The 12,391-nt window shown below is 41.5% G+C and overlaps 1 protein-coding gene across 9 annotated transcripts in view; it reads right to left on the bottom strand.

Annotated features, from left to right (window-relative positions):
* Positions 1-12,391, bottom strand: part of LOC121861480 (rap guanine nucleotide exchange factor 1-like) — a 154,927-nt gene that overhangs the window by 26,029 nt on the left and 116,507 nt on the right. For 8 of the 9 annotated variants that reach the window (XM_042359264.1, XM_042359263.1, XM_042359265.1 and 5 more), the window contains 5 exons: positions 3,680-3,796; positions 2,239-2,440; positions 1,783-1,930; positions 1,414-1,526; positions 221-415 (listed from right to left, as the gene is read on the bottom strand). In XM_042359264.1, the coding sequence (XP_042215198.1) occupies positions 221-415; positions 1,414-1,526; positions 1,783-1,930; positions 2,239-2,440; positions 3,680-3,796 (775 nt within the window). Of the gene's footprint in view, positions 1-220; positions 416-1,413; positions 1,527-1,782; positions 1,931-2,238; positions 2,441-3,679; positions 3,797-5,313; positions 5,718-12,391 lie in introns of all 9 variants that reach the window. The other variant, XM_042359262.1, reaches the window with a different exon arrangement.

Raw genomic sequence — 12,391 nt, 5'->3', positions numbered from 1 at the left:
TACTCATAGACAATTATTTTCAAACACTTATAACAAAAAGCCATACTTCAGTCTTAATTTATGTACTGAAAAAAAAATTAGTGTGTTATTTTAAGCTATATTAATGTATTTGATTCCTTTACTATTAATTCATATTACAGTATATTATACCCTGTACTACATAGTTAGTTCTGAAATACTGTATAGTGCTGAATGTGCACAATAAATGCTGAAAACTCACCCAAATGGCAGGGGAGGTTTGGGTGGTGGAGATTCCACCTCTGAACCAGTAAGTATAGAATCTGAGCTTCGAGAATGACTAAGTTTTGTTGAGTTGTCACACGGTAGGAGAAAGCTCCCATTTTTTTCTGTGGGTGAGTCTGCCTTAATTTCAGGTAGAGAGTTTCGATGACTTGAAATATCTGAATGTCTATTGCTGAAAAGATAAAAATTGTGATTAATCACTTAATGAGTGGTGCATTCTAGGATAAGCATGGAATTAGCAAGACTCGACAATTTATCACCTCTATTCTAAAGTACAGTACAGGCATAATAAAAAATCAAAATGGATTGCTCATCCAGCCATGCCTATATCAAACACCACTGATAATTCTGTTCAGTATACGTAGTTCATTCTCATACTTTGTACTGCAACAAGAATATATTACTTCTTAAACTATTTCCCAAGCGTTGCTCTTGATTCCAGCCAGCCTATAACCTTGCAGGAAGAGGCCTACAAACAAGGAGCCCAAAAGGACATATCCCATTTTATAACATGACTTCACATAACTCTAGCACAGTCAGTCATATGATCAGAGTCCCTGGTTTAAACTCTAGCATGTTACCTTAAAGAATTGGTACTTGATAATATCCAGTATTACAGAACTGATCTATTACAGCCAAAAATTTCTCTATTATAGACCTACCAAGTAGATCGAAGAGTAACAATGGTTATTAGTACAGTATATTACAAGAGCAGTATAATATTAATGTAAATGAAGCCAAAAACAATAAAGTATCTGTACTATGCAGTACATGGAAGTGATGTTTTAATTTACTAGTGCTATGGTCCAAATATGGTAAAGCAAATGTTACTAAAATGTTACAGCGAAAGTCAGTAAAGTACAATACAGTACCCACTGCCATAAACAATTTAAACTTTATACCTAAGAGCAGAGGTTCTTAAAACATATGGCTAAACTTCTTGAAATATAAGGGCCCTGGTTTTAAATACTGTACATAAGTAATGCTTGATACTATATGTAGAGACAATGGTTCCCTATAATGTGTATGAGAGAGCATTATTCATGTACAGTACACAGAAGTTTCTAATTTCATATAAAAGTACTGGAATAGTGATATTAAATGATTATTAAGAGACATTTAAAGCTCACTTTATGTAAATGGTGAGTATGTACCAGTACGTAATCTCACCTGCAATATGCTGGGGATTTTTCGATTGAATTATTGTTATCAACGGAGGACGGAATAATACTTGAGTCTGGAGTGTAAAAATTTTCTTTATCAGCAGCAAGATCAACCAATGCCTGTAAATAATAACAAGATCACATATATGTCTTTGGGCACAACATATAACACCAATTTCCATGAAATGAAAATAGTATGAACAAATTTTGTTTGGTTTATACAGTAGCATTTCTAAGTTAAGGATGCACCATACATCCTATAAGCCTTTACTAACTATACTGTATATCAATGTGATTCAAATAGAAAATTCTTCTATCTGGTCTAAGTGAGATGAATTATAAAATTAAAACAAGGTTAAACACTTCCTGGACAGACCTGGACGGCTTCCCTGACTGCCAGTACAACTTCATCGACAGTCTTTGTGTTGTGGGAATCATCTTCATGCAACAGTAACTGGTCGCTCCATCGCACCAATTCTGCTACACTCTGATGGACACTGGCAAGCACTGATGCTACTGCATTACTATAAAGCAAAAATTTGGCCATAACTAAACAAAATGCACATCACTGCAGCATATACAGTACTGTACTTTATTACAAAAACTATTCATGATGTGAAATCATTATCATTAGGAAGTCTTATCTGAACAAAATTAAAACTTTATTACTGTACAGTATATAAAAAACAGATGCTCTGTACAGCACAGGACAACTTATCTTTTGATGATACAGTATTGTTCACAGCACTAAGATCAAAAAATATATATAGTGCCAATTGTACATTAAGTTTTTCACAAGTACAGTACATGTCCATAAAAGTAGCAGGTTTACCTGCTTTGGTTTGAGAAGGCAGGTTTGAGTGCCAGGTTAAGTGCCACCACCATCTCCAGCACCACTGTAGCTGACCCAGGCAGCATGTCGGTGCTGCTCTTGTCCACAACATCTTTATAGAAGTCCAGCGCTCGCCACACATGCTCTACTTTATTGTGTAAGGTCTCGTTGTTTCCACTCGGTTCAACTTTTACAATTTTGCCTGATGGAAAAGTCACAGGATCTTAAAATAGAGTACAGTATAACCATAGTGTGTAAACATCTAGTAATACAGTGTTTTCTACAATTTAATTTGTACAGGACAACTGCAAGACAATACCTGTATGGTACTGATGAAAATACTGTATACTGTATTGTACAGTACTTCTAAACTATAAATGCTAGAAGAGGAGGAGTGTTCAGTTGTATGGATGAGATCTACGTACAGTACACCAAATACCTGACCTATTGTATGTACAGTTGACACACAAAGAAACTCCTTTTTTTCTATTGATATACCCAATGCCTGCATTAATCTTGGCTACAGAACATTAATTAATAAACAAGTTATGACTAGACCTGAGAAAATTTCTGTAAAATGTAGAGTTTATCACCCCAACCTGTTTTTACTTATTCAATACATGTACAGTACATATAGTCATTCGCTCGGTACTTTACTTAAATGCCGTCTTACCAATGGAAAAAAAATGTATACCGTAAGCCACTCACCTCTTCATGTTTATATTTTTATACCAAATCCTAAAAAAATGACAAGTTATTCAGATAAGATTAATTTAAAAATTAAATAAAAAATAAATGATGACAAACATTCTTTGGGTGTATATTTAATTAACAATGGCCTAAGGCCCTGAATTATAAAAAAAATTAATAAAAGAAAGTTTGTCAACCAATTCTTCAGCTATAACTCTTTAAATAATTTTAAAATCTGCCTTAAAATTATTGAATCCACTCAAAAAAGTGACTAATAAATTTATGTGCACAACTTAACACAAAAACCATCACCTCTGAGAATTTCTGAAAAACACATCAACCAGCTAACGTGAATTGGAAATTTAAATTATCTTACTCATAATTAAAAAACAAAAACAAAAAAATCACTGCACCTCTGGTGAACTGAGTGAAATTTGTACTTACTAGTCATTCAGAGGAAAATTTGTGAAATTTGCTTTAACCAGTCCTCTAGAGGGAACTATGAAACATACTGTAGTGACAGAACAGTCAACAGGGGAAACTGAACACTGTACTGTACAAGTCGGGGTACTAAGACAACAAGAGAATCTTAACTTGGCAAAATTAAATTCATTAACAGCAGGAACTTTGAGGAACTTAAATACTGTAATCAAATGCGGGAGTTTATATTCAACGCTGATAAAGGAACAGTAGAACTCCTGATGTTTCTGGCCTCATTCTGTAAAGGTACAACTTGGCTGAGGTGGCTCACCTGTATTCGGGCGCATAGGCGACTTCATCCCTGTGAATTTACCCTCCAATCTGTCCTTGAAGGAGAGAGCTCGACCCAAGAGATTTGCTCTTCCACCCTTGTTGGGTTTTGGCGTATCTGGAATACAAGGAATAACACGTAACTCTTGTGTTGACCTTACTGGGTTGCCTTGACCCATACACATATCATATAATAAATAAATATCTTGTCTAAATATGTAAATATTTAATAATTCAAAGTAATAAAGAAAATAATGAAAATGCTACGAATGGAACAATTATAGAGGAAGCTACAAGGATTAGTTCATTAAAAGAAGACAATAAGAAGTACTTTACAGGGTGTGGCATGACAGTTATGAAACTGAGCACTTGTGGCATGACTGTTATGAAACTGAGCACTTGTGGCATGACTGTTATGAAACTGAACAATTGTGGCATGACTCATGAAACTGAGCACTTGTGGCATGACATGTCATGAAACTGAGCACTTGTGGTATGACTGTTATGAAACTGAGCACCTATGGCATGACTGTCATGAAACTGATCACTTGTGGTATGACTGTCATGAAACTGAGCACTTGTGGTATGACTGTTATGAAACTGAGCACTTGTGGTATGACTTATGAAACTGAGCACTTGTAGTATGACTGTCATGAGTCTGAGCACTTGTGGTATGACTGTCATGAGTTTGAGCACTTGTGGTATGACTGCCATGAATCTGAGCACTTGTGGTATGACTGTCATGAATCTGAGCACTTGTGGTATAACTGTCATGAGTCTGAGCACTTGTGGTATGACTGCCATGAATCTGAGCACTTGTGGTATGACTGTCATGAATCTGAGCACTTGTGGTATGACTGTCATGAGTCTGAGCACTTGTGGTATGACTGCCATGAATCTGAGCACTTGTGGTATGACTGTCATGAGTCTGAGCACTTGTGGTATGACTGCCATGAATCTGAGCACTTGTGGTATGACTGCCATTATCTTAACACTTGTGAGACTCAATACACCTGTGGAAATTTAATTATTTTTCTATTTTAAAGTCATACAGTGAATGATACTTTCTCTTGAATAATCGGAATGAATATAATACTTTCTAAGGGTGGCCAGAAAACTGTGACAAAAAACAAAACAAGCATCTTCAAGTGGACATTTTTCACCTCACAAAATATATAAGACTGTCAGAATCACTGTATTTTAAGACATTCACAGATTATCAAACTAAATGAGTCTATCAGAATTATCTGGTCAAACCCTTTTTATTGTCTGTCACACACTAACACTATAGTAACACAAATTTATGTCCTCAAGGTGTTCATCTCTGACACACTTAGAACCATGTCAGAGATTACAGCTATCATGGTGGTGGCAGAAACATAGTCAACAGAGTCTCTGATGATGGCAACTATACATGAGGTAACAGTCTCTATAATAACTTAAATTATTTTAATATAACTAATTCATGTAGTAATGAATAAGAAGATACATACATACCTGTGGAATTATATGAGGACCTCTGAGTGTAACTAGCCTGAACAAATTCATCGTGGAAGGGACAAATAACTAACCTGATAAGTTAAAAACTACCACAGTCCAAGATGAACTTATCCCACCACAGAGATGAGTACCTACCTGGGAGTCTGTGGAAGGTGTGGAGGAGGGCCCGCTGGAGGGGGTCGGGCTGCTTGGCGTAGACCTGGGCGAGGGCCTCTGTGCTGTGCCACTTCCTCACCCACTCCGGCAGCAGCCCCACCTCCTGGCGGTATACCACGTACACCACCATCCACCTTAACTACTACTACTACTGACAGTTGTCTCCTCACCACCACCACACTGACTGTCCCCAACTCTTGTTCAACACTAATGTTCAATTTCTATACAACATCCTCTCCACTAATGGTTTTAAAGTGGCAATATTTCCTTGCCTTCAACAATCACAACAACACGGTGTTTTCTTCACCTCGGATATCACAACCTCTTACTGTTTTATATTTTTTCTTTCTCTTTCTTTAAATATTGAAGTGTCTTTTAACATCCTGTATAATGTCAACAATGTAAACAATATTTTAATACTGTAGAATAGTCTTTTGACAAAATATGATGGACGATAAAATTTAGGTGTGTGGGGGAGGTGGGAGCTGTTGGATGAGGTCATGGGTGTAGGGCAGGAGGGCGTGTGGCTGTGTACCACCCACCGCTACCACCACCCCTTCACTCACACACCCATCCCCCGTATTCAAATGCACATCTGCCTACACATCGATGCCCAGATACACCTACAGTATACACAAAACAACACCCACTACAAAATCCCCCACACACACATACACACATAGACTTTTGTTTAAAGGAAATTTCTCATATTACCCATTTTAAGACAACGCCTCTATGATTGCTCCACCACACAAGAATTACCGCAATACTTATTCTTTATACTGTTCATATATCAGAAATTGTACTTATATTTCTCATTAACCTTTATGATAACTGTACCAGCGTGGATATTACCTTACCTTTATACCTTAAATCTGTACTAGTTGAACTGGGTAACTATTTCTCGCTAAGGTTAGGTTATATTCTATCACCCAACACACCCACCAGCACCCAGGCAGACAGATAGTGGGTGGGTGGGTGGGTGGGTGATAGGCCCCTCCTTCTCCCCGGAAGGCTGAGGTCATGTAGTGTACCAAATATCCTGAGTGAGCGAGTGACTTCCTAGTGACCATGACCCACATCCCTCACCTTTGCTCCCCCGTTCGACCCCACCTGTCCAACCCTTTCATTACCACTACCGCCTTTCCACTACCATCAACCCCCCACTACAACCACCCACCTCCCCACTACCATCACCACCACCCACATCACCACCACCCACACCACCCACACCACCACCTCGCACTCTTCCCTATAAGGTTACCCGCCGCCCTATACACTCGCACGACCTAATCCCACCTTACACCCTCCCCCACCATCATATGAAAAATAACCCATACAATTAGCCTATGTTTACTGTCTTACCAGCGTTGAGACAGTGGCCCTTCATGGGTGACAGATGGTGGTAGTGGGGCAGTAGGTGAGGTGGAGGAGGGGGGAGGGGGGAGGGGGCAACTAGACCCACAACCAAAGTGTCATCTCAGGTGGACATGACAGCCCCCTCCTCCCTTCACCCCCCCCTTCCTCCACTTAATAATGAACTACATCTGATATCTGGAACCTAAGACGACACTGTAAATTACCTGTATAGTTTAGCGTACAAATGCAGATACAAGTAGCGTAACATACACAGGTACAAGTTTATGTACAGATGCAAACGGAGCGACATAGACTTACTAGTACAGAACAAGTATATCAACATATATCCAGATTAGGTTAGGTTAAAAATTACTTATGAACAATATTTATGTCAAATCATCTTGTACACACACACACACACACACACACACACACACACACACACACACACACACAGTTGTTGACGATGTGTAGGTGGTGATGGACACTATGATAGATGACTTGTGTTCTCTGTATCACACCCCCCCCCTCACCCCATGCAAGACCGTCTATAAAGGCAAGTGAGAGAAGAAGAAATGGTCCTAGAAATCATCTAGTTTTTAGACATGAACCAATCAGAGTTAACAATATCTAACCACAATTATAGGAGCATTATGTGTGGTAAGGTAAGGTTTGGTTTGGTTTGATTAGGTAAGGTAAGGTAAGGTAAGGTAAGGTAAGGTAAGGTTTGGTTTGGTTTGATTAGGTAAGGTAAGGTAAAGAAAGGTAAGGTAAGGTAAGGTAAGGTAAGGTAAGGTAAGGTAAGACAGACAGACAGACAGACAGACGTATCTTTTCACCCGTCCCCATCATCATTATCAAAAAGATTTCACCAAGACAAAGAGAAATTTCCCCGTCACGGTTGTTACAGTGTTCACCTCATCACCACTTAATTCTTCACCTGCATTAAGGCATTTATCTCCAGGTGTTACTCGTGATGAAAGAACCCAGTCACGATTGGTGCCCGGCTGTCAAACTCATGCTAGTCGGTCAGTATGCAGGTGGTAGTTTCTCAGACAAATGTATACTCACTACTCTTCAGATTTCTACATATTTTTGGTGAAGATCGCATGAATAGAAATGTATTACATCAGCAACATTGTCCTCGAGGTCATGCGATCTCCACGAATAAATATTTTTTAGGCATCTTGTGTATTACCAATTATTTCACGTAATGTTTGACACTTACTTTTAGGTTAGGTTAGGTCAAGACCATTACGCTAAATGTCTAGTCATTGTGAAAAATGACTGATTGCCTAGTATGTCTGTTGCAGATATTATCCACTGTTGTAGATCTGTTGCACACGTATACGACAACAGGGAATCAGGAAATTGCTAATCAATGTGTTTTATTACCTGTGTTCACCTGTGTTATGGCCCCTGTTGGACTTTATAATGACACATCACCGCCACTGACAGTCTTCTCACCTCTACAAGACAAGAGACTTAATTCGTCTATCTCACCAACCCCTACGACACACCCGATGGATTCTCAACACTTCACAATAACAAACTTTTCGCCCCAAACAGGAGAAAGATAAAGATAATAATAATAATAATAATAATAATAATAATAATAATAATAATAATAATAATAATAATAATAATAATAATAATAATAATAATAATAATAAACAACCTTACGAGTTCACTCTTTTAGCTCCGATATAAAAATGGATTCTCAATAGTTCGTAATTTAAAAGTACTTTCCATCCCATTCCCTCTCTCACTTAACTGGGTGACGTGAGAACAGTTCCCACGGGTTGAGGGGCTGGAGGAGGAACACACACACATACCTTAACATCACTCTCACCTTCCACATCTTACCTACAACAACATGAGTACACCTGAGGGTAGGGAGGCTGGGTGGGGAGGAGGAGGGTGGGCCGGTCAGCAACATGGCGGGGGCTCTTGACCCTGGCTGGTCTCCCCAACCAACAAGTTCTTATCCCCCTCCCCCTCGCCACTCCCCGAGACTTGTACTCTCGCACACCACCACAACCTTCACCACTCTCACACACCACCACAACCTTCACCACTCTCACACACCACCACAACCTTCACCACTCTCACACACCACCACAACCTTCACCACTCTCACACACCACCACAACCTTCACCACTCTCGCACACCACCACAACCTTCACCACTCTCGCACACCACCACAACCTTCACCCTCTCACACCTATCAACATCACCGCTCCCCTACTGCAGTAAAGGCATATACTAGGTGCCTCTCCAGAACAACAATAACCTAACCCTAAAACACATAGCATCCCCATTATACAACAACAACAATAAGCCATCACCAACAACAACAATAACCACAATAACAAGAACGATAACATAACCATGTACAACAACAATAACAACCACAACACAACCCTCCTCCCTCCTCCTCCACGATGCAGAAGGGAGGGAGGAAAGGAGGAGGGAGGGAGGAAGGGTTGGAGGGAGACGAGGATGGAGGGAGGGAAGAGGAAGAGGTTGGAAGAGGGAGGAAGGGAGGGAGGGAGGAGGGAGGGAGGAGGGTTGGAGGGAGGGAGGAAGAAGGAGGGAGGGAGGGATGGATGGAGGGAGGGAGGGGAGAGGAGGAGGGAGGAGGAGGGAGGTTATGCCTTCAGGTGAGTCACCGCGCTAAGTAGATATGGTGATGTGGACTCATGTGGCTACTGCTGCCCTGACCCTGACCATTCTGGACGAACCACCTACTACCGCTACTACCACCACCACTCTACTGCCACCACCACACCACCCTACTACTACCACCACCACCACTCCTACTACTACCACCACCACTCTACTACACCACCACTCTACTACCACCACCACCACTCTACTACCACCACCACCCTACTACTACCACCACCACCACCTACTACCACTATCACTCTACTGCTACCTCAACAACAACACCACACACGACCTCAACAACAACACCACACACGACTACCTTTCTACCACAACAAACACAACTTTAAACCATCACAATAAATACACCACAACAAAAACAACACTAACAACATCATCATCATCATCATCAACGTCGTCATCATCATCATCATCATCACTGAACCCAACACTGTTTTAGTACAAGAAATTAGAGTACAGTTTCTGGGGCGGTAACTACCATGGTGCCTCATCCCAACAGCTGGTGGCTCTGGTCAGCTGATTAGAGAGGGGATAAGGATGTAAACAAACAAACAAACAAACAAACAAACAAACACACACACACACGACACTGGACACCCGGACGACAAAACTAACAGAATCACCATAACCAGACCACCAAAGCCAAGCCATGCCAGAACAACAACAACAACAACAACCACAACAACCACCACCACAGCTTATACCAACTGGCTACCTCACCAACACAAGCCACCATGAACCACCATACGCCACCACCACAACACTGTACCACCACCACCACGTTCTCCTACTTCTCCTCCTCCTGTGCCACCATCTACTGTACAAGGCCCTCCTCCTCCAGGTAATAAGAGCACCAGCAGGATGGAGTTGTGTTAAGTTAGGTTACGATAAGGTGTGTTAACTTAGGATGGGTGTGTTAAGTTAAGATGGGGTGTGTTAGTACTGGATCCGATTAACGATTGACTTTACTGTGGATAATCTCACACTCACTCACTCTCTCTCTCTCCCTCACCAACAACTGAGCCATATTTCTCACACACACTGTCGTAAAGTACATTCCTCAAGATACAGCATATTTCTCACAACAACAACACTTCTTTCTCATTAACAAGTACAGTGGGTCAAGACTACGGAGGTCAGAATGTGTATATGTTATTTAGCCACTAACCCATCACCAACTTATGCCATTAAAGAGGAACCAGAGATTATGTGTTGAAACGTGAGACAGGATAAACAAGTAAACAGTAACAGTAAACAACAGCATGGTAAACAGGTACAGGGTGTATCAACTTACAGCAGTAAACAGTAAACAACATGAGGTACAGTACAGAAAGCTTACGAGTGATACGACTCTACCCATCCAAAGTTCGATCGTGAAGTAATGGTGTACGTACGTGAGGGAGCCAGGGTGTGTGTGTGTGTGTGTCACGAGGGGCTATCACACACACACACACACACACACACACACAGGTTGTCCTCTTCACTCCCTCATAACTCTCTTCTACTGTCGTTTGTGGTCTATTCTCATGAACTATCGTTAAGTCTCCATCATGAATTGTATTGCCCCTCCTAGCCTAAGTCACCCCAGGAGCTGTCGTTACCTCATAAGCTGTCGTTCTCTCCATAACCTAAGTCGCCTCATGATCTGTCGCTCCCTCATAACCTTAACTCCCCTCATGACCTGTCGTTCCCAGACCAGAAGTTGCCCACTAACGACGTCATGAGTCAATAATGGTAGTGGTGGTGACATAAGTAGTGCTGGTGAGGAAGAGTGTTGTGGGTGCAGCAGGTGGACCAGCTCCCCCAGCCTCGTCACACAGCGTCTGTTTAACGGGTCAGCAGTCAACACAACGGTATAGTTCCACCACCTCCCTTAACGTCCACCCTGCAACTAGCTGCCTCCCTACCGTCCACCCTGCAACTAGCTGCCTCCCTACCGTCCACACTCTCACTAGCTGCCTGCCACCCTGTCAATAGCTGCCTCCCTACCTACCTGCCTGCCACCCTGCCTCCATACCTCCCGCTCTCATAACCTCTCCTCCTCCACCATCTCCCTTCATCCTCCATCTCCTTCCCTCCACCTGTGGGCCAACAGACCACCACAGCACACGAGGAAGCAGGTGTGTCCCACAGGTGTTGACGGACTCCACAACCACGATAAGCGTATCGACGGTACTGTGTCAATAACAACCCCCACACACACACACTACCTCACTGTAGTAAAGCTATGGGAAGTTATAGCACACCTCTAACGCATATTATTAATGATAATAGTAAAGACAATATTATTAATAGCATCATTATTTTTTCTATTATTTTTATCTTTATTATTATCAATATGAAAGTAAACTGTTACCTCCGGGGGTAGACTGTGTGTGTGTGTGTGTGTGTGTGTGTGTGTGTGTGTGTGTGTGTGTGTGTGTATCGACCCTCAGTCACTAGGGAGGTGACCTTGGAGAACACGACGCAGCGTGAGGACAAGACTCTGACACCACCACCACACCATGACCAGCCAGGCTCACCACTACAGGTCCTCACCACACACAGCCCACCCCCCTCAGCTTATTTCACAATAAGATTAACCCCCTAATAATACCTTAACCTAACTCCAACAGGTATCGTCAGTACTCAAGCATCAGGTGAAATAAGTCATGAGAGGTTGGTAAATCTTCAGTAATCTCTTCGTCTTCTACTTAACTGTACCCGAGACAACGAGACGAGACTTCTCCTTATGGTAAAAGTCTCACCGCAATTACTGAAGCTTCATTTAATTTTATTCCGACTGCTTTTAAAGAGTGAGGTTCCGTGAGTGGAGTCAGCTGCATTCACACATCCGTCACTGGTTCTAACGGGCGGATCTCCGGCAACACGTGACTTTCATCTGGTATGGCTGCTCTCCTCCCCACCAACACCTACAGTAACTCGCGATTTCTCATTTTTACTTCAACCAAAAAATAAGTTATGAAGGAAAGAGTTATATCATAATCAAACCTAAGCTAACTTAAT

Source organism: Homarus americanus, unplaced genomic scaffold (genome assembly GCF_018991925.1).
Source record: "Homarus americanus isolate GMGI-L3 unplaced genomic scaffold, GMGI_Hamer_2.0 scaffold24260, whole genome shotgun sequence".
Classification (NCBI taxonomy): Eukaryota; Metazoa; Arthropoda; class Malacostraca; order Decapoda; family Nephropidae; genus Homarus; species Homarus americanus.
Note: the sequence above shows the minus strand (reverse complement) of the source record. Positions and strands in the feature narration are given on the sequence as shown.